Here is a 26,176-nt window from a genome sequence, read left to right on the forward strand (position 1 = left end):
ATAAAGATAGAATACCATCATTTGCATTAAAATGAAAATATCCCCTTGCTTTCACCCAACCATGGCTTAGAGCAATTTTATAGAAGAAAATGTATCAAGCGACTACTAAAAATACCAGGGAATTCAACAGAATGTGTTATCATTAAATGCCTTTTAAAAAGGTATGCCGTTCATTCCCAGTGGCCCATTTTACTCAAATAAGCCACAAAAAAAAATTGTATAAAAAGATTTATTGAAATTCATCAATGACAAACAGACATAAAACTCAAAAGTTTGGCTCTTCTGGGAAAAAAAACTTGCAAATGTATTTATACAGATGAAATATTGACTAGGAAATACAAGTCACTTCTAAAGCTATTTTAAAGAGGGATATGAAAGTAAAACTGTACATTCACTAGGTATTTTCAGTCATTTTACTGACTTCCACTAGGTAAGAAAATACAATTTTGTATTAGTATTTCGTGCTTGCGTGTATGAAAAGAAACCTCCTACACTACATGCTGTACTGTCTCCTGTATTTAGGTTTGTAAAAATTTTCTAAGTATATAGCACAAGTGGAAGTCGTTTCTCATCACTTAAAATTGACTAAGTGTCGTTATATATTACAGACCAAAATAGTACACACCTTATTTAAAAGGGTTGAAACATTTTTTTATTACAATTGTCAAATTCATTTCACTAGTAACTCAGGAATTAGGAACACTTTTTTATATATATATTTATATATATATTTAAATGCCTGCCATTTTCAGTGTATTGGCTATATCCCAGGCCAAAAAAAAAAAAAAACCAAAATAGAAAGGAAAAAACCCCCAAAAACACAACACACAGAGGGGGATTGCAAAGTAGTCACCCCATAAACCAGATCCAAAGGAACTCAACAAAAGGAAAAACAAAAAGAACACATTTGGTCACTATTTACAAACAGCAAAATAAGAGTTACCTACAGAAGCAGGGAAAGCTTTGGCTGAAAATGGCAGTCATTCACAAACAGGCAACAAAGAAATCACTTTATCAATATGCCATTCTCACACCTGTTGCTGTGGACTGGATGCTCTGCCTAGATCTGCAGCATCCCCCCAGAAAATCTTACAATATGCTTAGTGACTGGCAGAGATGGTAAATCCCAACAACCAGAGATATTTAGCTATCTCAAAACAGACTGTATGTCTATTTTGGATATCCTCTACTGATCTTAAGTTTAAGATGTCAAACGATCCACTCCAATAACAAGAAACAAATTGCCACTTGGTTTATACTTTCTATTGCATTTACAGTCAGGAACTAAAAGGGACAAAAAAAAAATTTAAATGAAAAGTAGGAGTGGCAGTAAAAATAGCATTTTCCCTCGCCCGCCCAATACGCTTTCCCTCTCATTCCCACAGCAACATTACAATCAGAAAGAAAAAAAAAAGTTCGGGGGTGGGGGGGAAGAATACAGGGTAAAAACAGTCAAATCACAATAGGAAACTTTCAAAATAGGTTATTCAGTTTAATCATCTTCATCACCCTCGTCTTCGGGTTCTCGTTTTCTCTTCTGCCCCTTCTCTTCTTCTGCAAAATAAATAACGGGCTGGGTTATGTGTGCGCTTTGATGTATTGTCACAGCATGACCATAAAAACAAACTATTCACACGCACGAGGCCACATGAGGAACTGGCTTATTACCACAGCAATATATATTCAGATACAGTTCTGCTTTTAAAAACAGTACATTACTACTTCGGTTCTGTACTAAAGTTTGTATTATAGCCATACCAATTTCTTCTTCTTCTTCTTCATCATCTACTTCACCATCGTTATAACCTTCTTCATCTTCCTACAGAAAGATTAACAAAGAGTTTTGTTCAACACCTTTCCTAAATCGACAACCCTCAACCGTATCTTGAAATTGAGAAAATCCCTTGAAAGGTATCTTCCCCCCCCCCGCATCAGTGTGCAAGTTTATTCCCTAAAATACCTTCCTGCACTGGATTCCGGCCCACTCTTTACAGCAGGACTCAAGAGTAGCCATATTACCCAATTTCATTTAAAATTCAGCCTCCTCTCAATCTCAAAGACGAAACCAATCTTCCCACTACATGTTTTTAAAAGCCACACTGATATGTAAACACAAAAATTTACGTCTTGAGTTCAGTGAAATCAATGGCAAAACTTCCACTAATTTCAATGGGATCAGGGCCTGTTTGTGGAAACAAAACAAAACACGAAGCTTAGTTATAAGCATTCTGAAGTTACACACTTAAACACAGGACCTCACCACTTCTGTTACTACTTTAACAGCAGGAGGGAAAGCTGTGTGTGACACAGAGAAGCAGGTGAGGCAGGGGGAAGTGAGGTCAGTTGTAGGAACCACACACTGCGCTGAATTCTGCTTTCCATTTTACCCATTCAACCTCTCTGAGGTTAGACTTAGGGAAGAATCTCTGTACTATAAAAATCGGCACCTTTTTATTTTTAGATAAAGGCCATTGACAAACACCCCCACCTTGAGTCTGAAGCTAACAGTACTTGGTTTTCTACTTTCAGGCCAATCTTATTCTCAAACATTCTGACTGAAATCTTATTTAAATCAGTATGATTGTGCAGAAGTCTGGGCTCAGTTTTCCTTTAAGCATCTGCTTTTTGAGACATAAGTTCTTTCTCTGAACTGCTCTCAGAGACTTCAACACCAGCTTTTACTAGGCTGTGTGTGAAAAGTGGCTAGCTCTGGAGACATTAACGATAGAGCTGCTGAAAGTTACATCTGTTTTCAACATGATCCCAAGAAGCTGAATGATTTATTACTGGTCACTAGATGGCAGCTGGCTCACAGGCAGATGCTCTTCAAAACCTGTCCCCATTTATTTTCATTGCTTCTTAGATGGAAAAAAAAAAAAAGTGTGCACTTAAAAACAAAGGTGGTGATGTGGTTTACATTTCTATGCAGGAATTCAGACCTGACACAGATGTTCCCCCGGCCACGAATCCTTACCTCCTCTTCCCCGCTCACATCCTCCTCTTCTCCTTCCTCCTCCTCCTCATCTTCCTCTTCATCTTCTACTACTTGAGCATCTTCATCATACTCCTCTTCTACACAAGCAAGCAAGACTATCAGCTCAGTTAACTGTCTACAGTAAGCGTAGTTTTCAAACATTACCAGCCAAATCCTGCCTTTCCACTGATGTAAAAGGCACACACACAAATACTGCTTGAAGGCAGAATCTAGCGTGTTGCAGTTTTCCAGGTGCAAGGTATGAGGCCAGAATGAATCCTGCACAGAGTGGTGCAATGGTGGCTTAAAGCCACCTGGGTGTCTGTGTACTGTTGGGGGAGCATGGGTGGCCCGGGTATAAGTCAGAGCAGACCTGGGGCTGCTCTAATTTACAGCAGTTTCCCTACTGCTGCTAGTGGGTTTCCCAGAACCTTCTATCCTCCAGCTTGTTCTTACACCCGGTGGTGGCGGGGACAGAAAGAGCTGTATATAGCAACCCTGTCCGGTCCCTGGTGATGGGAAAGTTCCCCCAGCGGCTGCTCAATCCTCACTAGGCTGCAGCAGCAATGTGAAGGGGCCATAATCCAGTGACTGGTATGGATTTTTGGGAAGAAAGTTAAAGCATTTTTCACTCAGGCCTGCATTTATACAGTGCTGGAGAGATATTCTGTCCCCACTGACCCTCTGCGTTGTTCTGTCAGTGCACCCACCTGCCAGGCAGTGCTGCAGTGTTTACTGTATCACAACACAACAAATTCTGCACTCGAGGAGAAAATGCAAGTCCAGCTATTCTGTGTGCTTTGCTTTTCAGCCTGGTTTGAAGAGTCCAGCAAATTCCCCAAACCCGGCCTGACATTATCCAACTGGTAAGCCAGATGCCTCTGAATGCAGGCTGTCGCGGTGAAGCAGAATGGCACAACAGACCCGAAGAGAACTGGCACGTTAGTTTTCCTAACATTCATAAAGTTACTCTCTGCTTCTGCAGTGCCTTTGACAGCGCTGGCCCCAAGCAAACTTCAGCATGTGCCTTCTCTGCTCCTTTGTTTACTCAGCCGTTGTTTACTTTGTTGCTGATAATTCAATGTCACACTTTCCTATTAACCAACACTTCAGCCTCACTCACTTGTGCTGCTTCTGTCCCCATCCCCTAACCCAGTTACTATCTTCCATTCTCAGTCTCTCTTCCCCTCCCCCTTTTTGAGGGTCTGTCCTCTCAATCTTTAATAGCTATGTGTGCTTTGCTTCTGACCCGCCACTTTTCATTCCCTGCCACAGATTTCTCAACTGGAAATGGAGAAAATGCCTTATTACCTCCCAACTGTAAAAGGCTTGGAAGACGGAGAGCAATACGGACGTCCTTTCAGTTTCTCTTATAAGCGTCTCCCTCCTGTCACTTTCCCCTCAGTTTTGCCTCTTCCCATTTGCTGCCCTTGTGCTTGTCTCATTCTCTCTCGTGACCAGACCTCCCAGTACTCTCTGACTGAAGATAAGGGTGTGCGTTTCTTTTAGGCCCTGCCTGGGCTATCCAAGTCTCGCTTTTCCTCAGTCTATGGAGGAGCCACAGGTATGTTCTAATCTACAAAAGCCAGGGAACTGGGTGCTGGGAGAACCCTTCTCTCACCCGCAAGTCAGGTGAACGGGTTGCTTTTGGAGAAGAAAGGAACATGCACATCAGTTGGCTATAATCTCAATACGCTAAATGGAGCAAGTAACATACCGTCTTCATCCTCCTCTTCATCATCTAGGCCCTCCACGTAGCCCTCTGCATCGGAATCTGGGGCTTCTTTGTCATCCCGGTCATAGCCGTCGAGATACGTGAGTTGTGGGAGGAGCTTGAACACATTTTCTCTGTAGTCGTTCAAGTTGGTTACCTCACAATTGAAAAGATCTAAACTCTTCAGGTTTTCTAATTTTTTCTATAAGTAAAAATGGAGGCTCCGTCAGAGACCTGTCTTGGGAGCACTTTAAAAACTGAAAGGCAGCCAGTTAACACCCAAAAGGTACATATCTCGGCAAGCAACTTCTAAGGATAAAATGGAGTGTTTTAAATCATCATGTAGTTTCATTCTGTGCTGGCTAAACTGGTGCAAGCGTGCTTACATAATAGTCAGGCCTTACAGTACTCTTTGTTCACAGATCTCAAAGCACTTTACAAAGCTCTGTATCCATACTGCCATGTTACAAATGGGAAACTGAGGCACAGAATAGGGTGAAGTGCCTGACTCAATGTCACTCTGGGGGCCAGTTAAACATTAGGGCAGTTGATTATCTGCGCTGCCGCACCAAGACAGAGTAAGATCATTTTAAATGTTTCTTCTCTGGACACAATGACAATCTTCCACTGCAAGGGGATATACAACAGCCGATTTTAAAAGCTACGCAACACTCTGAGCCTACATAACCACCAACAGCAGGATGAAAACTGGGGTGGGGTTCAGCTTATGTTCAGCTGCACAGAATTTTTAGGTGGGAAAACGAAGCAATGGCACTTATAAACTAAACACAAGAAAAGACAAGTATGGTGGCTTAAGGATTTGCCTTGGATATTCTGAAAGGTTTCCCTTTAAGAGCTTAGTATGAAGGATAGAGAGCAATGGTCTCCTATGAAATTGTGAAGGTTTATTAGTTTAGACCCCTGAGATTGCAAGCAGGTGGCAGAGGCTCATGGCCACCCTGCCCATCGTGTATAGCTCGCGATGGATCCCAGCGACACAGGAGAAGCCTCAGGAGGGTCCAGGTCTGGAACAGATAACTTTGAGAACCACTGGTTCAGACTAAGGAGAGCACGAGATTTTCATGGAATGATATTAACAGAGTAAAAAGACTGAAGGCTTGGCGACAAAGCCTGCCATAGCCCTTGATTTTGCAGCATGATTCCTAAACACAACACCAAACAGTATTATAAGGGCAAGAGGTGTAATCTGATCCACTTTTAACCCAATGGTTGAGGTGTCATGAAAACAAGAGAGATATAAAGGGATCCAGCAGGAAAAGGGGTGGTAGTTATGAGATCATTCTGCCAGGGCTATGTACCAGCTATGCAAATGGGACAGCTCAGGGGGAGCTGGTGCTTCTGTTAGTAGAAGCCAGCCGTGCCTGGGGTAGAAAATGGAAGCGTCGGGAATGGCCCACAAGTTTCCAAACTGGGGACTGTTAGCAGAACTTTGTCTGGTCGAGGAGTGGGGCTGCGGGACAAGATCCATGGCACCAAATACTGTAAAATTAAAAATGTCTTACTTATTCCCTCCTGAAGAGCTACCCTGAAGTGTAAGATTGTTCCCACTTTTAAAGTGCACAGAAATGACTGACAGCTGCTTTTCACTCTTCCAGAGCAGAAGTGGGACATTGATAGGTGTACAGCTAATGTGAGGACACCTTTACTGCAAGTCTCGGGGCTCCTGATTAGCTCCAGATTCGCAGTCCTGGAGACCGCAGCCCCTCCTCTCGTCTCAGGACGAGTGGAGTACAGTGAGCCACCCGTGCATACGTCCCTGCCCAATCCGTCTCATCCATGGCTTGACGGTACCATTTTTGGAGCGGAGAACGTATCAACAGTAACCCTGGCCCTTCCAGTTCTTGGGTTTTCTTTAAGCAACAGGTGTGCTAATTAGTACCAAACACAAACGGGGAGGGAAGAGGACTGTGATGTCAACAAATGCCCACCAGAAACTGGACTGAGTCCACCAACACAACTCACGGTATAGCCCAGTGAACAGCCACCACAGAGCAACTTTTGATTGCTACTAGACTTGGACTATCAGTCTCAGGACTAAGGACTCCGTATCCCCCTAAGCCACACCCATTCTCCGCCCCTTCTCCCTCCATCCCGCCCCCCCCGGACGTGTACTGACTCTATCTGATGAGGACTGGCCATTAGATGGAGGCATTATCACATGCACACAGTCAACATATTACAGCCTGCCTCAGTTAGGCCCAAGTGTCAGAGATGGACAACCTCGCATCCTATTTGGGGTGTCAGTTTGTAAGGGACCCGCAAGGGTCACATACAGACCTAGGGGTTTTAACTACACTTAAAGCACTTTTTGCTGTTGCATTAACTCACCAGAGGTTCTATTGTACTGAGATCTTTTATTTTGTTGCCGCTTAGGTTTAGATGCGTAAGGTTTGGACACTTTTCTGCCAATACTTCCAGTCCTCCTGAGATTCTGTTATCGCTTAGTTCGAGCTAGAAGTCAGACAAAAAATAAAAATTAAAAAGATTTTAAAACAAACGCAACTGACTTGGTTAGAGGAAGTTCTTATGTGAGCATCTATTTCGCATTTTATATTTTTTTCTTGCAGTACATTAAGAGCAAAATACAACATGTGGTACTTCTTTATTTACCTTCTTAAGTTTGTTTAACTTTGGTAAGTTTGCAACTGAGCTTAGGCCTACGTTGATTGTACTTAAGAATTCCAGCTCTTCAAACTCATCTGTGAGTCCTTCAATTTTGCCTTCATTTGACCTACAGTTGTCAAGAACGAGTTCTTTAACCTGGAAAAGACAAAATTCAAATGTGTTAAAATGTTTATCCTGCAGTCAGGTACAATGTTTAAACAGCATAATAAGAATAATAAAAAAACCCCACTTAATCTATGGAACCGAATACAACAGTTTGCTGTTTACTTTGCAACTGCACCAGATAACTGATATTTCCAGCTTCTGCCATGCAGTGTTGTTTACAATGCTAGCTTAATATCTCACGGTGGATTTCAGCTACATTTCACAAACATGATTATTAGATAAAGACAAATGAAGCAAACTTGAACATGGATGGCATTCTGCAAATGGCTTAGAGCCAGTTCTATTGCATTAATCCTAGTTTACATGATTTACTAGTAGTTCCTAACAACTGTTCAAAGTTACTGCTAAAGATATTTTAACAAAAGCTTGGAATATTCAAGACATCATTAAAAAGAGCCTACAGCTCTGATAACTTCTTGCCTGTCAATGCAATACATCCGTGATTTAAAATACCATTTTCTGCATTAAGAAATTATCTCAATTTATTATAACAAGCTATTCAAAGAAGTAAACTTTAATTTTAGACCATTGGCTGTGGAGATATTTTCTGAGAAGTGAAACAGACTAACTAATACTACATTTTAGGGAGAGCCAGACTTTCCATGGCACTTGTACTCCTAACTCCACTACGTACTCTTGGAAGTGAAGGTGTAGTGGATATAGCCTGATTCCCCCTCTGCGCTCATCTGAGCACATATGGATCCTGTCCTTTCTGTCTCACCATCCCCTTCCCCCATACTGTAGCGAAAGAGCGGGCATGGAGGGGAACAGAGGGAGGAGGAAAAGGAGGATGCAGGATTTGCCCATGTGGTCTCACAACCGCTGACCCTGTCCCAGTCAGCAAAAGCTGGGATAAATTACTGTATGGGAGTTTCTTGCTGAGGAACAGCCCTTACGAAGGTGCCACCTTCGAATGACACAGCTCCATGCTGAAGCAAAAAAGCAGCCTTTTAAGACAAAAAAGACCCACCACCGTGATTAAAGAATAAAAACAGTTAATTTTTAACCAAAATCCTCATGCAGTCTTACCACACTCAGTACATCCCTGGTAGAAACACTAGCAGGATACACAGCATGAGTGGTGACCCACTACAGTTAGGAATCTACAGTGAATCCTCCCCCATTTTGCCAGAATAAAGAGTGCAAATACTCCCCTATCAATGGGCAAGTTATGAGAGCACTGAGAGAAGAATACAGCCCTATGACTGCATTACAGAGCCCTGCATGATATAGGTCCTCAAGGGATACAACAGACCATTGAAACTTGAGGTGGGGGAAAAGGCTGGAGACAGAGCAGCATTCCAAAACTCAGCAATAGTCAGGTCCCCCTACTGTGACAGATAGCCTGAGAAATCTGGAGAATCTTTTGTTTTAAAAGCAAAGGGGATAGGGCCCAAGAGAGTTTGCAAGAATCACAGAGTTAGCAAGATGAGGAAACCTTCCTTTGCATACACAACGCAGTTAATATGCAAATGTTTCTTTTTTTGAAAATGGCTATTGCAGTAATCGCATAGCAGGAGATTCAAGTCAATGTGATGCAATAGCTATGGGTGCATCAAATAGCTTTACTAGATATCTAACTCAACTTTATGTGGAATCACTTAGTCTCCATTCTTGCAATGAAATCCATGTGCTGAATTCAAGGGGGCTCCGTGCAGGTGAAGGGAGATCAGAGATGGCATAGGTGCACAAGTGATGCACGTAATCAAGTAATCAGAGTTTCAACAGGAAATGCAATTTCCTGGTTTGTTCCCAATTTTTTCCCCAGAAGAACGATGGTAAACAAGTGTCCTTGTACAAGTTTTGCAAAAGAATCCACACACAGACCAGAAGACTATTAATAAAGTTTTATGTATTATTTCCTATATAAATGTCTCACTTTAAAAAAAAACAAAACAAAAAAACAAAAAAAACACCCCACCTTCATTTGAAATTAAGGCAGGAGAAACAAGCAAACCCAGAAGTATTCAATAGGCATGTCCTTTTGCCACAATACTTCAAGATACTGGGTGGGGACTGGTTACTACCTGGATGAGACAAATCCAGGGGTAGAAAACTCCCAAAACAACCAGACTCTTACATAAAACAGTGATGGAAGCTCTTGAGTCTCTTCCCTCAGCCTTTGGCTGATGAGCAGGCAAAAGAGGTGGCAAGAGGGGAGGAAGGACACATCAGAAATGGCAGCAGAGGAGCCGGCCTGCCTCCGGCTTAATTGGGGATCTTGGCCCTTTTCGCTGAGAGAGAAATTTCATTCAATGAATTTTGTTAGTGCAACCTCACAGTGGCAAAGTTAAAAATCATTCTGAAATTCAAAAAAGTGAAGGATCCCACAGCAGAGTGGGCTTCACCACATTAAATATACAGGAATAGAAAATACCACTGGTGTGCAATGGGACCACAGTAACATGGCTGCGTGAGACCATACACTGCATCCGATGAAGTGAGCTGTAGCTCACGAAAGCTTAAGCTCAAATAAATTGGTTAGTCTCTAAGGTGCCACAAGTACTCCTTTTCTTTTTGTGAACTTCCTGACTTCATTCTGTTTTCAGTGCACAAACTTTATTTTGCATTCATTTTTCGTCTGCACTTTTACATGCAGCAGCTGACACAACCAGCCTGCAAATTTTACACACAGGTGTTATATACCCCATGTTAGTTTATCCTCCTCCCACACACATATACTTCCTCCTCCCTTCCCCTTTCCACTCCTTTTTCTCTTACGTGCCTCTCCTTTTATCTTTCCCTTCTCGAGAGCTTATCCCTTTTTCTTAGAGTCCACACAGCTGAGGAGGTCTGACAGTGATCTCCCATCCACAAGAGGGCCCTGTTTGGGAAGACACACATCTATCTGGCACAGGGTTTCTCAAACTGGGGGTTGGGACCCCTCAGGGGGCTGCAAGGTTATTATAGGGGAGCTCATGAGCCGTCAGCCTCCACCCCAAACCCCACTTTGCCTCCAGCATTTATAAGAGTGTTAAATATACAAAAAAGTGTTTTTAATTTATGGGGGGGAGGGGTGTCGCACTCGGAGGCTTGCTACGTGAAAGGGGTCACCAGTACAAAAGTTTGAGAACCACTGGTCTAGCATATCCTATTGCCCAACTAGACCAAAGACGACAATCACCACTGGAGCCCCAATGTGTTGGGCACTACATAACTCCCTCCCTCCCAGTGTAAGATTTGACACTACAGATATTTACGTACAGTGACAAAGGCAGGTTTACTGAGAAGGTTCATGGAAGGGAAAATAAGACCCCACTCCCATTAAGAGTATCTAACTAGACTAACTAGCTAAAGGAGATTTGCAGTCCTTTTGCCCTGGATTATTTTCTAAAAGAATCTGGGTAGTTTTGTGGAAACTGGCCTCAGACGGAGCGCTCCTATCACACTTCCCACAGAACATGCCGAGTGTGTCACTGAGCTCTTTGTTTTCACACACAGGACTTCTCCCCTTTGGTTTCACCCCAATAAAACATAGCAGATAAGCGTTTATGGATGGATGTAGTATTAGCCACTCAGACCCTAACCCCCTTTATAGGGCTCAGTATACACTTCAGAACATGATGAATGGGCTCTAACCATTATGAATTAAGAACATGAGAGTCTGCCGTATCATATTTGAATCAATACTGTCTTACTGGAGCCCTGCAGTTCAGTCCAGCTAAGGAAGACACTATCTTTGACGAGAGGTACAAGCTACCCAGCGTTTCTCAAATGCGGCTACCAGGGGCTTTTTGTGCGCCCACACCCTCCTAGGCAGTGATGTTGGGGAGGGACAAAGCAGTGTTAAACATGTATCACTTTTCACAGAAACAGAAAAAAAAAAAAAGAAAAAAAAAGAAGCAGCAGCCAAACAAAAGCTGCAACAACAACAAAAAAGAAAAGAATATACAAAGCACATTATTTGTTTCTATTCTGTTTAGGTCCAGTAAAGAATAGAGACAACTGTACATTATTTTTGAGTCTCTAATAAAAATGTACATAAATAAATTATGAGTTGGACATGTATATGTGCATATTTATTTGTTTTTCCTAAAAAAGTTAAGAGTATTTTAGGAAAACCTGTCAGTGGCCATCAGCAAGAGTTGGTGGCTACCATCTGAGGCCATCAAAAAATTTCTTGTGAGACCCCCTGAGCTAGACTATGGAAGTAAGTTTCCAGAGATAATTTTTACATGGCTGTGTAAAAGGATGGGAGACCTCCAGTGCTCCTAGTCATCAAGGCTCCAACTGTTCTGTTCACTGCATGATGCACAAGCAAACTACTGTGGTAGTGGAATCTAGATAGAAGGAAAGGTACAAAGTTGTGCAATATTGTTCTAAGAGATCACATCACGTTTGCGCCCTCCTAAGCATCCCATAACTGCAGTATGGCGAGGCGGCATACCATCAGCACTCAGCCTATGCACCACACAGAAAAGCGAGCATGCCACATGCTCCCCACCCACAAAGAGTTGATGAGTTCTGGGAAACAATGCAAGAACAGCATGTCACAGGTTCTCTCTGTAACCACCAAAGATAACACTGTCCTTCAGCATCTCTGTATCCAAGAGGGTTCCTGTCCATGAGCCAGTCTCATATGGCCACTCAACTGCCAGAGCAGAGGGGTCACACCCCTGAACTGCAGCAAAGGAACCTGCAATAAGCCCAGTGGCGAGGCGGACAGACAGATTGGTTCATTGGGATCTGCGGTGTGGATCTTTAAAGCCTCTGCCTGCAATGCAACGTGGTGCATTTGGGAGTCGGGAAATGACTGCTGCATGGTTGGGACTGTCTGCGTATCTGGTCATGGTGTGCAGAGCCCTAACTGGTTCTGAGGCTCCATCTTGGTCTCTGCATCCCAGGGGCCAGCTCTGGGTGTTCCATTTCCCCATTCTGCCAGCCTATGGCCTGCCAAACGGCCACCAGCTGAGCCAGGTGCTTCCTGGTGGTACACACACTGCGGCTTGTGTGTTGCTCTGTGGTTTGCTAGTGTCAAGGCTTGCTTTTGTGTGGCCTCCTAGAACCATAAATAGGTCACTGCTCCCTCCTCACCCGACTCCTCATTTATTTCTGTGGCCCCACCAGTTTCTATCTCTGGTGTGAGCAGACTCTTCCAGACGGACATCTTGATGTCCGTCCACTTTGCGCGCCTAACTATGGATTACAGTGTGTCCTGTATCTCTCCATGCCTTTGATCACATCACCCCTTGCAGTACTCGATGTGTGATAACCGATAGGATCCAGAGTTTTCTCATACAGATACTGTATTAAGCTGTATTCATCACTGATTATGTGGCATTCTTAATGTACCCGTGGTGTGGACTGTGGAACGATGCTCATTTCTGAGTGAACGACAGCCCCATTGTATGCACACAGGCACTGTATTCCATGGGGACACTCGTACGCAACTTTCATTACACATTCTCTGCACAGTTTACCTGTCATGATTTTTCTCCTTGCTCACTTTTCTGCATAGGTACAGAGACCCTAACGTAGGTCAGTTTACTTCTCTGAAAAAACAAATATACTCTGTCATACTAATTTACACACATGCCATAGAATACACACACGTACATCAGTATTTTCCAATGGGTTTATGACATGGTGGGTTTTTTACATTGTCTACATTATATATATATAGTGCAATAAGTACAAAGGTACTGCTCCAAAGAGCCTACAATTTCACTCCTGCAAGCACAGAGCAATGGTTCAAAGGCAAGTAGGCACTGCCAGCGATTAAATCCCTGAACTGTAATCCATGACAGATCATCAAGACTAGAAGAGCGATGTAAATGATATTACAAAAACTGCACAGTTAAGACTCAGTTTTTAACAGGTTAAATAGCAAGGTTACTAGTAGAAAGCCAAGGATCAAATTCAGCCACACCACTCCACTGACACTGGAGGTAGGGACCGCAAATGGCCACCATTCCACATGGCCACATTACCCACAGAGTAAGGGGAAGCACATTCACTCAGTACCACAAAGCTCTTGGCCAGTGTCTGGCCTACTGGGATTAGCAAATGAGTTATGTCCCTTCCTGTCCCGCACTGCCTAATCTCAGTGCCAGGTGCTCCCTTCTCTCCATCCATAAGGAGAGGAGACAAGGTCTGTAACAAATGGGAGCCCGCTCAGTTCTTTAGAGGCAGCTGCAGAAACTCTATTTCTCCCCCAAAATGCGGGAGCATGTCCTTCTGAGCTTTTGGGCCTGGCAGGAAGTCCTTCCCCTGCATCACTCATAATCAATGATGGACGCACATCCTTTTAGGCTGTCAAATCAGATTTCTTGCTAGCTCCAGCACTTAATTCCAGATCAGTGATCCTGTGGGCTGGGGATCCTCTGGCAGAAACCTACCAGTTTGTTCACCCCAACTTATGTTACTGCAATAAACTGTTCTCTGGCACAATCTGTCATCGCAACCAAGAGCAATTATCTTTTGACCTATTCCATGCAAAAGGACACAATACTCTCCATGCTGAAAGTTTTGGCTTGCTGGAGATTTGGTGAATCCTGTTAAACTGCCCATAAGTGTAATGAGGGCAGGACAGCCCATCATTGGCACTTCGCAGAAAAATCAGGGGAAAGAAAAACTGATGGTAAAGAGCCTTACATTCTCAGTGTTTACAAGATAGTCTTCTCCCTCAAAGTTACTTTTGCCACACCCTGGCAGAAAGGATTAAATGCGTATGGATGTTCCCTTCAGATACTCTCTGGAATGTGGCATCAAGACATGCTTGAGTGCTCACCCTATTAAACAGGCTGCACTGAAGCTGCAGCTGCTGTGAAGTTTTGCAAACTCGGTGCAATTATGCAAACCTCTGCACTTCCGGCTCGAAACCAGCCACCAAAATGAAACCAAGAGAGGTTTGGAAAGGTTGTTTTTTCTTTTAATCAGTAACTGTAAGCAGCATACATGCCCTTTGGAAAATACTGGGCATTTAGAGGTGGATCCTCAGAGGTGCATTAGCTCTGCTTGACACGCCTAAGGAGAGGTGGCAGAGGGACATTATACCACCTTTATACACCCTTGGGGGCAGCCAGGACCCAGTGTGGCCCCCAGGTTAAATCAGAGTAGCTCCTGGGCTGTTATAATATATGCCAAGTAGGACACACCTCCTAGGGACTGTTCTGCCATTCCAGTATTTCCAGAGCTCAGCATACTCTGGCCACGTTCCTCTCCCACCTCTGGCATTCCACCTTCATGGAGGGAGTGGGGGGGAGGGTTTGGGAGGGGGAAATAGGTGGCCTGGCATGGAGTGTGCTGGCTTTATGCCACTAGGGACTCCCCTATAATGGGGTAATCCTCAACTATTCCTTTAGCACTGCTCTGTGTCTCACAGGAGAGACCGCCTCGGCTGGACTAAATCTGAGATTTTTCTAACCTACATTTCAACAGATACAGGAAGGGTTCTGATACTTGGAACCTCCCCCAAAACACATATATTTTTAAATATAACCCCTCCCACACACACATACGCCTGCCCCCCAAACATGAGCATGTTACTAAAGATTTGTTTTTTATCTGAGTCAGGATAAATTTAGTAATTTTGATATTTCAACCCCCAGGCCTTACTCCAGGCCTTTGACGAGATGACACAAACTAATTTCACTCACCTATTTATCAGCAAATATCATAAGCGTTTTAAACAAACGATTAAGAAAATTGGCCGGGGGAGTGCCACTTACCCAGCACGGAGCCCAGTCACTGTTATGCAACATAAACATAGAGAACTCCACATATCGGGGTGGGACACTTCCCTTCTGGGGAACCACTCAGCACATACCCCTCCCATCCTGAGCTATGAACAGGACATCTAGCAGCCAGAGCGCTGAAGAATTAAAGTAGTGGAGGCAGGGACTCCTGGTCTCAGTAAGAGGGGACACTCTGAATAGGCCTAATGTATATACTTTAGAACTTTGGGAGGCATTCGGTTACCACATTATGGAAACTGTATGAACAGACAGAGCATCCCAAAGACATTTTCACTAAGGTCAATGTCCTACTAACTTCAAAGGTGCCCTTATGGCAGATTTTAATTTTACTTTTTTAACTATAGCATGTACATTTCATTTAAAAAGACAGGCTCAAATCCTATCCAAGATGGACAACACCAGCACACTCGGACTGATCGTAATATATGCACTTTTGGGGCTGCCAAGTTCACGAATGCTGAACAAATGAAATCACAGACAGCACTGTAAATAAAAATGACCTATTCACATCTCAAGCTATTTTATCCACTAGGCACCTGTAGTCACGGAGTTGGAATTCTGAATCTTTGCACAAATGTCATGTGAAATACAACACTGGACTTTAAAAGCTTCTATCTGGGGTGGTCTTTGAATAGTCCAGCCCCATCAAACTTTAATATGTCAATACCTACATATTCTTTTGCTTGGAAGCTCCCTGTACTGTTTACTTAATCCCAAACTACTTTTACAACCAACAATTTCAGCATGTGCATATTTGAAGAGCTCACTAATTTTCGTATTGTGTTGGCACAGTTCTCTGCTTACTTCACTCAAGTTGTGAGTACGTGCGTGTGTGCACAAAGACCCCATTATCTTCTAGTGCACTTTTAACAAGTTTTTTTATATTAATACCATAATGTTTAGCCACAGTGAAATACTTGAGCGTTACAAGTTCATTAGTAAGAAAAAGCAGTTTGTCAGTTATTAGATCAATTAAAACTAAAACTAAAAATACACCAACACCTTAGCTCTAAACAATTATCCCAAATCTTAACCAGCCTAGCATTTTGTTCTTGAATTATTCATTGTGACTATGGAATGGAGGACCCATGGAAAGTGCGTTAATGATTCAGATTGAATGACTAGTCAGCAGGCATAGGATTTACAGGTTACCATTTTTTGTTGGCTGCCAACAGCCTGCAGGGGCATCCTGGCAAGGCCCACTCTTCCCTAGCCACACCCCATGCATGGGGGCCAGCAGAGGGTGTGGAGTAAGAACCACTAGATCAACTCTACCAAATTGTTCCTATACACAGGGGAAATAATTCTTCACTATCCAGTTGAACTGGGTTTAAAGTTGTGCCATGAATCTGGTCCATTATCTGTAAATTTCCACTCTAACATTCTGTACAGTGTGTCACCCTCAGCCCAGAAACCAACAAATACATAGACAGTCAAAGACAAGATGTTAAGAACTATGTTTCTGCAGTGGAGTTATAAGAAAGTCTGAAGTTTCAAATGAAATAGGAAAGTGGTGAGAGAGAGGGAGGAAGAAAGCGAATGGTATACACCCTAAAATCAAAATTGCTGAGACTAACTGCATAGCACCTTAGTCTCTAAGGTGCCACAAGTACTCCTTTTCTTTTTGCGAATACAGACTAACACGGCTGTTACTCTGAAACCTGCATAGCACCTCCAATCCAAAACTTCTAGGAAAAAAAAAATAGGATCTATGACTTTAGTAAGACTTTCGTGTGACATGATTCTTAAAAATATATGTAAGCGTGCTTCCAACTGAAACATCTCAGTAACTACCTGTTTATACACAAGAATATGCACCATGCTAGTCAATAAGTCAAAGAATACTTATAAAAATGTAGCAAGCCCCTTTATTCAAGGGCACATAGGCAGGTTTTTCTAGTTTGTTTCTTTTATAAAATTAGCTATAGACCAGCACAAAAGCCTTAGAACAGGGATACCCAGACTGAGGCTTATAAGCCACAAGTAGCTCTTTAATCCCTCTCCTGCAGCTCTTTGCAGCACATCATATTAAAACTGGGAGATTTAGTTATTAATTCATCTAAACTATTAACCAATCAGGAAGCTTCTACTATTTTATTAACCAATTGTAGAATACTTGGTCAGTCATTTTGCTGTGAGAATTATATATATGTAAATGAAACAATCAATTCACGTGACTGTGGCTCTTTTGGGTAATACTGATCACTAATTTGGCTCCTAAACCACTAAGGTCCGAACATCATTTGAGGGGGCCAGGCCTAAACAGTGATAGTGAAGTGATTAAAATGCCCTCCCCTCTCCCCCACTTTTTTTTTGTGCGCGCCACTTTGAGGTTTGCTTCCATCTCTTTTTCCTGGAGGCAGGATGTCCTAGCAGACAGAGCACTGATGGGGCCTCAGGAGACCTTGGTTCTATCCCCGGCTCTGCCAATGGCCTGCTCGGTGACCTTGGGCAAGTCACTTCTCCTATCTATAAGATGGGGATAAATGATGCTTACCTCCTTTTTGAGATCTACCAATGGAAAACACTATAGAAAAGCTAGAGATTATTAAATGACCTCCGCGCCACACAGTAAACACGCATTCAAATACCTTGTGCACGTCATACCTAATTTTAAAATGGTTTAATTCCAAGTTAACATTTAGCTAGACTGCTGTACACGTTCTGTGGTCATTCAGTACTGGATCAACCATATCTGCTACTCGCATGAAATTTATTTCCTGCCTTAAGTCAAATAAAAGTTTCCTAAGAATGTTAGCACATTAATCACTAATATTAAATCAATATCTTGTCTGGAAAGTTGTAGGTACTGAGTACCATGTAAGTGAAATGTCTCACTAGATTTACTGGGACATGCTGTTTCCAACCTTTTTAATACCACTCAGTTTCTCTTCCAGGAAGTGCCCGATAGGCCAGTTTGACTGAAAAATTAATGCTCCAATAATGAGTCGGCCTTGTGACTCTTGTTATACAGGTCGAAGTGAAGACATGAAGATTGATAGTAGTCCCAAATCCTGAACCTTGTTTAGATTTCACTCAGACTACTCATGTAGGTAAGGGCTGCAAGACTGAGCCCAAAGAGTTATTAATTTAAGAAAGAAGAAGAGAAGAAACACAATGTATTTGAAGAGAAGCATGCAGGAAGTGAATTCCATAGTTGAGGGAAAATCTGGCAGGAAAGAGAGAAAAGCAAGGTTAGCGAGATAGGTAAGAGGCAGAAAATAAGAGTTTACTAACGTTGTTTGAAGAATGGTAGGGTGAAAGGATGGCAGAGGAAGAAAATGAAAATGGTTTGTATGTTACAACAATAACAAGTTCATAGTCAAGTAACAACCAGCAACTGCAGCTAGACCCATCAGCAGAGAGTAACTGCTAACTGTTCTCATTAGGGAGAAACCATACCTGACTACATATAAGCTTGATTTCATTTTACCTGGCCAAGGTGTTTATCACCCAGTCCACTGAGAGCTGCCGCAGCCAGAAAAGTCTCAATGTTAGCGTCAGGTTATGCCAGCTCTGTTATCTTCCAGTCCGTTCACGTGGAATTCCAAAACACACTTCTTCCAACACCAGATTCTGGCTGGGAAACCAGAACTGTTGAGGTCATAGCACCACTCAGATCTAAAGCTTTACACTGTTTAAATCATTTGAAAGTGGTTCACACTTGAAACATAAGTAGTTACATTTTTATGGGTCCAATTCTTACCTTTCTCTGGCCTCTACAGTTCCACTATAAATGTTCTTACTTATCCAAAGAGATGGAATGAGTAGATATAGTCCATGTCTACGATTATTCCTAACTGGGGTGCAGTACATACAGTAGATCAGTTTTTAAAAGGCAGCCACCATCCTTTACACTACAAATTCAATTCCTTTAAAGATGTACATACTTGTTGACAATACAGTCCTTAGGAATTCAAGATGAATTAAGAGGGAAAGAATAGTGTACTGTAGGCCTTGAACTATTGCCTCTAATGTTGCATTTTGAAGGTCCATATGGTTAAGCTCAAAATATTGGCACATCTTGGTGCTGAAGTAGGGCAGTGTAGCAGACGGCAGATGCTGCCCATTGATTTTCAAGATTCTGTGTGTGCAGATCTTGTTGTAGGACAAGTTATCAGATTCAGGCTTAAGTCAATCATATCACCTAGGCCCTCAAGAGTCCGTACTAGTGAGCTGTTCTTCCTGCTGTGTCTCTTTTTTCAGCTTCTCCTGTTATTTCTTCATGTGACATAATGCAATTCTTTATACCATTATATGGTGGCTTGTTAACTAAAGCTCAGCTACTTTTGTTCTGATACCTTTATCAAGAGAACCATTTTTCAAGTTGATGTTTTCTTGTTCTGTACACAAATGAATCATCCTACACCTTGCATAAGTATGACTGCATTTGAGATACTGATAACCACCGGAGAATTTTGAACAGTTGAGGGTGAAATATCAGGATTAAACCACACAATAAAAATCTAGAAAATCCACCAGATAATGGCAACATTATGGACAGATTAGAAAGCTAGGCAGCAAGTTTTTATCTTGTACATACATAGATCCCTTCACATGCTTACAACTTGGTCAAGTTTAAAAAGGAAAAAAGATTTCCAGACCGCTCACTATGAATCTCATACATGAATTCTGTACCGGGGCATGTTAATTCTCATCCATTATTCTAGATCAAATGAGGTACATATTTGCCTCACTATGCTTCTTTCATACCTGCCCGTTTCCAATATCAGTTGTTCCAGCACAAACAATTTATTCACTTTACTAAAACACCGCTTCTGGGGATCTAGCAGTATAGATGCAGAGTCATATAGCCCTAATATACACTTTTGAGAACTTAGCAGACTACCAGGAGGTCACAAATTTAGAGAGGCTGCTAGTAGCTGCATAAAATAGTTCAAGTACCTTTCGTTTTTTATTTGTTCAGCACAAGAGATAAAATTTAAATGAAGACACTAACTGGGATTATTACAATGCTTTTACAAGAATGCAAATCTTGAAAGAGACACACTAACTTAAGTCATTTATTATTATTGCAATTAACATAGTAACCATACAGGACTAGAGGGGAAAGTTATATCTTAGTTTACCTTTGGTATTTCATAGGACTTTATAAGTAGTCATTTTCACTGTTTTCCCTTTTGTTTGTGTAGGTTTTCCACACAACAGAAGAGAACAGACATAAATAAAATTAAACAGAAGTTTTTGGCAGGGGAATCCAGAGATGTGAAAAAAAATGAAGTAACTTTCAACTTGTATTTTAAATTGACTAAATTTCAAGTTAATAGTGTCCCTTTTAGAACAATCATTAAGTCTTTGGATTAAAGTAATCAACAACATATCTCTAAAGCATAAAAAAGACATTTTAGCAGAATTTCAAAAACACATGCAAGATCTGTGCTGCTTAGCCAGACAGAACGTTAAAACTGATCATTTGCTTTACAGCCTTTGTATTTAGCTACTGAGTTAGGCTATATACAATACAAATAAACGAGTGCCCAAAAATCTGCCCACAAAAGCTTCTTCTATGTAGTTCAGTAGTTACATTGCCATCTGATGGCTCTCTAGTAACCTACATGAAATAATCTGTTCTAATTCCAAGTGGACAGGTGTTTACATCAGAAAACTACTATCATAAGTAAGATACACATCTAAGCTTATGTGCATAGCATATGATCTGCTTTCTCAATATTAAACACAGTGGATACAGAAGAAAAGGAGAAAATTCCAGTAGGAAAAACTGCATAGCCACCGACTGTACAATACACAGAAAAATATAATTTCAGGTACTATCAATCTGGCACCTTTCACCATCACTAAATTCATGTTAAACAAACCCAAAAAGGGGGGGGGAGGAGAGGAGAAAAATGGGGTTCCTATGCATTCCACCATATTTAATATGTTTGCATTATATACTTTTGTTAATTAATATGTATACTAAACCTACAGGATTATAAGATTTAGCAGATCAAAGTAACCAGTTCTGTTACACAGTATTAAGCAGTATTCCAAACAAGAATTATACTAAATCTCTCTACAGCCTACAGAATATTAACAAAAACCCACAAAGGTAATGAAATTCTGATATACTTCACTATTCCACTTGATTTGCAAAACCTCTACCCTGGCAAGGGGCTGATGTATGTTAAATACCACATGGGCTGCAATACCAAGGCACAAATGGCTCAAAAGCTTCAGTTAAATCAACTTTGGTTTTGTAAAGTGAAGGCCAATTTTTTGGAGTATATTTCTTTTAATGGTAATTTTAAAAATAATAATAATCCCAATGGAACAATATGACCAGATATTGCTAAAATATGCATTGTAGTGCAAATATGTACTGGAAACCATTAACCTGTCAGGTAGTTACTGACAATACTGCATCATCTTTACACCTATGTAAACAAGAGCTCACAGACGAATGTAGTATCAAAATTTAATGTCATTGTTCTGTCTATACTGAAACACAATCTGCATGAAGTAGTAGATGGGCACAAGCAATAATCACTTTTAAAATTCAGTCTGCCACTTTATCTAGTGCCCAAAGGCACAAGCTCACTAAATTGGATTTCAAAGGGTATTTTGAAGAGTGGCAGGCCCCAGATGGTACACTTGATTTCTCCAGGACATGAGAGGATGTGTATGCACATGAACTGGCCACATTCTAATGGGTGCCTTCGGATTTGGTTGGTAAAACAGCAATGCGGACAAACATTGTTCCCCCCAGTTGTCTTTAAAATAAATATGCTATAATGAAATCTAGAACAATTTTAACTATAGCATTTGCTATGCGAGTTCATTCTCAGAATCAAAAAAGACTTTACACTTGACAAAGTAACATGTTAGATAACTAACCGGGTTTCTTTACCCACCAAAACTCTGAGTTATAGAAGTGCAAAGAAACACTGTCCCAATCAAAGAAGGTCTATTAATGTTACTCTCCACTCATCAAAAGCACAGGGAGAAAAGCAAACCAAATTTGGTTTAAAACTATTGTTGCTAAAACGTGCCACTGAGCAGTCTGGAGAAAATCTTTATCGCCTGCACCCGTTAAAAATGGGGAGCATGAAGAAAAGTGCAGATAAGCCTCAAGCGGCGCTAGTTGTTACTGCTCCATAATCCATGAAAAAAAATCGAGACCTACCTTCCCGCAGGCCCTGCCCAGGAAGAAGGCATATTCTCAACTCATCAATAATGCGTTCCCCTCCCTTTGGAAGCTGCTGCAGGCATTTTAAAGCTATCTCAAAAAAACAAAACAAACAAACAAACCCCACTGTGCAAACGACTTTCTATGTCTGTTTGCTTCTTCCAGCTCCGGGGAAGCAAGTACTATCGAGATTTGGACAACGAACAACAACAAACTGGTATTAATGCCCGCGCTGACGATGGGTGTAAAGGGGAGACGCAGCCAGGTGCTACTGGCGAGAGCGTGACTGACTTTCCAGTCTCCTCCGAACGTTAGTCACCAGGCCGCAGAATGCTCGCGAACACAACGTTCCATTTCGAGCTACCAACGCTCCATTTAAAGATACAGGCTCCTCCACGCTGCCAAGGGACGACTTTGCAGGGAGACAAACAAGCACTGGGATTCTCCCCTCTGCAGACACCCACACCCGGCCTCCCTCCCTGGAGGCCCCCGCCACATCAGCCACTCTGCAGCAGTGTTCGGGTGAGAATACACCGTCGGTACCTTGCTGGGAATCGTGCTAAAAGATTTTTATCTTCTTTAAGACATCCTCCTCCCCTCTCCTTCCCTCCCCCACAAACTCAGTGACAACAACAGTGACAAAATGGCAGACCTGAATGCTGGCAGTCATGTTACACACACACAGAGCGAGCCCTGAGTGCGCCCTCATTGCTTCAGCCGCTTAAGCGTTACGATTCTACGTCCACGACCTGCCCTATACCAAAACATTAAGCTTTTCTCCTCCCCCACCAAATCATCATCATTATTACTAAACTGCAGATCTATATAGGCTTCTCATTTTATAGTTTGTTACAAATACTAACATTTAAAGCAACTTCCCCCGCACCCCGACACACACACACACGCTCCGTCCAGAATGTAACAAACAAGGAATGTTTGCTAACTGCATCAATGGTGGCTTTAAGAATTCCCTCCTTTATTGAATTCGCACGGCTCCTAAAGAATAAATCGCCTTGGATTCATACCCCAGCCGTTTTCTCTTTTGCAGCTCGATGGAAAAAAACATGGCGTCTTGTCCTACTTCAGGTTTACTGTGGTGCTGCCAACGCGAGGATACAAAGTTGGGAATGATTTCATGGGGTGGAGGGCGGGAGGGAGGAATATTTCATCTCCCCGGCAGAGATGTAGGGACAGAGGCCCCTCTTTAGGAAGCTCCTCCGTTTGCTCTTTGTCCCCTTTGCACAGCTCTCACAAACAACAAGCCCTCGTGTGCTGAGCTCGCTGGCACATATACACGGTGCAACACAAGGGAGCACTGGCAGCCCCGCTCATGCAGCAACCCACACACACACACACACACCACTTTTTGTTACTAGGTGTTGCTGCTCATATTCAAGGCAAGGTGTCTGACCCATTAGCCAGCTCAATACAACGGAAACACCCTCCTCCTGCTCCTTCCCCAATACTTTGTTAAGTTTAAAAAGAAGGTTACGTAAATCTGCCCAGCTTTGTCCGTCAGACATTTTACTAGCGATAGGAAAACGGTTGGGGCAGTTTCCACCCTCCTCCCTCCCTCGGAGAGGGATACTTTCGGATTTCTGGAGAGGTATGTTTTCATTCGGTCCTATCTACGCCCAGAGCCTTCCAGCCAAAGCAGCCTAGTAGTCTAAGAGGGAGGCGAATCGTTGGGAGAACACCTCCCCTTGCCCTCAAATATCAAACTATGTTAGTATTTAAGCCATTATGTAATGACCTCTTCCGCCTTGGCTTCTAAAAATCCTTGGCCAGATTGGGGGGGAGGGTTCCCCCCAGAGACTGGCTATTTACTCTGTGTGTTACACTAAAGTTCCCAAGGTGCCCAGGCTAGGAAAAGGCGCTTGCAACGATCCCATACACCGATGACTACACAGGAGAGACGAGACTGGTCACCTTTGCGCAGCACAAAACACCAAATTCCCGTCACAGGAGAACTACCACACACATACACGCACCAACACAGCGGCAACCTTAATTTCTCCTTGGGTGCATTTGGCAAGGGGTGAGGGGTCTTCCCAAGTTGGGTTTCCCCCACCCCTATTGCCTTTCTGTTGCAATCGCTGCAGGATCAGTAAGAGACAAAACAGAAAAACGAGGAGAGGTAACTAGATTTTCTCGTGTCTGCATAATTTGTACACAACCAGCCATGGGCTATTTTTGTCCTGACAAACTTTCTTGTTCTCATTTATTCAGTCAGACGCTGAACAACAACCTAAGTCCAGCCCCAGGGAAAAAAAAATCCAGTCTTTTTGTGTGTGTGGATGGAGAGGGGGTGGAGAGTGCATTTATTTTGGCAATTTTTTTTTATTAAAAGCTTGCGATACTGTCAGCTGGATGAGATTTTAAAAACCCGTGAACATTTGTTTTAAAATCCTATTTTTTGTCGTCTCAGCATCTGGAGAGGGAGAGAGAGAGAAAGGGCGCGTTCATGAGGACTACAAAGTTACAAATATGGCTCCCCAGTCTCTCTTGCCTGATCACTGCAAAGAAATGAAGACGCACTTTAAACTAAACCATTTTCAACTCATTCACAGTCCCTCCCTGCCCAACACCCAGTGCAAATATTTGCAAACTAAACCAGCCAGAGAGAACCACCAACTTGTTTTCATTTAACGCATTGCAAGCCCCTTTAATGCATTTCACACCAGCAGACTCAGGAGCAGCTTATAGTTTTCCCCTAGACCATAACGCGTGCGCCTTTGGGCACCCCAAATTGGGTGCACACAGACATACACACACCGGTAGGCACCTCAAGGGCAACAGCGGCTTCAGCAGCAGCTGGCACGGGCGTTACCTATCACAACTGCACCCCTAAATTTTGTAATAATTTTAATACACCCCCCAAAATGTGGGATGGATTTTTTTTTGCATTGCTTACATCTGAGGGCGTCCTGTTCCGCAGCTCTAAGTGGATCCTTTTCTTCATGTCCATGTCCCTGGTTAGCAGGAGTCCCTCGCTTTGCTCAGCTCCTCTTTTGTATTGACACCAGTAGAGACCCCCCCAAAGCCAGCGCGGTGAGGGACTTTGAGGGCTCAACCAGCTCCGCTTGGAATCCCGAGCCCCAGCACCGCGGCTAACTCTAACCTGATAACAGCGGAGGCGGGCACTCCCGGGGGCTCCGCCGCGATTGACACCTGGATCGGCCAACCGCGACGCCGCAGCTGGCTGCCGGAGCCAATGGGGCGGGCAAGGGGCGGCGGGAGCCAATAGGGGAGCGGCGGAGCCGGCCAGGGGACAGCCCGAGTCCGAGCGAAGGAGCAGTCGGTGCTGGTGGCTGATGGGGAAGGAGCGGCGGCGGCTCCGGGGTGCGCAGCGCTCCCCCCCCCCCCGGGCCTGGGGGAGGTGCTGTGGGGGCCGGGGGGGGGGGAGGAGGCGCGGAGCGGGGCTAGAGGCCGGGGGGGGGAGGGGTGCGGAGCGGGGCCCTGAGGCGCGGCGGGTGGCGGTGAGAGAAATGGCGCGCGGGCCGCCGAGGGGAGGGGGCTGTGGGGAGAAGTGGGCGCGACGGGGTGGGGAGGCGCTTGGAAGGGGCGGGCGGCTGAGGGACAACGGCGCGCGGGGCCGAGGGTTGGGGGGGCGGGGGTTCTACGGTTAGGGCACGTGTGGGGGGCTGTAGGGGGGTGTGGGCAAGGTCAGGGGGTTTTGGGGGGCTGTGGCTCAGGGGTGTGTGGAGGGGGACTGAGGGTATGGGGGAGCTGTGGGGATTTGGGGGGGCTGGGGCTCGGGGGCGTGTGGAGGGGCGCTGTGGGGATTTGGGGGGGCTGGGGCTCGGGGGCGTGTGGAGGGGCGCTGTGGGGAT

The 26,176-nt window shown here is 43.5% G+C and overlaps 1 protein-coding gene across 2 annotated transcripts; it reads right to left on the reverse strand.

Moving 5' to 3' along the window:
- Window positions 1–215: 215 nt before the first annotated feature.
- On the reverse strand, window positions 216–25,567 carry ANP32A (acidic nuclear phosphoprotein 32 family member A). Of its 2 annotated transcripts, none has more exons than XM_077827842.1 (7): window positions 25,258–25,567; window positions 7,320–7,469; window positions 7,038–7,160; window positions 4,692–4,890; window positions 2,975–3,072; window positions 1,759–1,819; window positions 216–1,554 (listed from the first exon to the last, which is right to left on the reverse strand). In XM_077827842.1, the coding sequence occupies exons 1-7, from the start codon at window positions 25,309–25,311 to the stop codon at window positions 1,493–1,495; spliced, it is 747 nt and encodes a 248-aa protein (XP_077683968.1). In that variant the 5' UTR covers window positions 25,312–25,567; the 3' UTR covers window positions 216–1,492. The 2 variants fall into 2 exon arrangements, with proteins under 2 accessions (XP_077683968.1, XP_077683967.1); XM_077827841.1 differs by lacking the exon at window positions 25,258–25,567 and adding an exon at window positions 22,996–23,105.
- Window positions 25,568–26,176: the final 609 nt, after the last annotated feature.

The sequence above is a fragment of the Eretmochelys imbricata genome, chromosome 10, assembly GCF_965152235.1.
Source record: "Eretmochelys imbricata isolate rEreImb1 chromosome 10, rEreImb1.hap1, whole genome shotgun sequence".
In the NCBI taxonomy this organism is placed as follows: domain Eukaryota; kingdom Metazoa; phylum Chordata; order Testudines; family Cheloniidae; genus Eretmochelys; species Eretmochelys imbricata.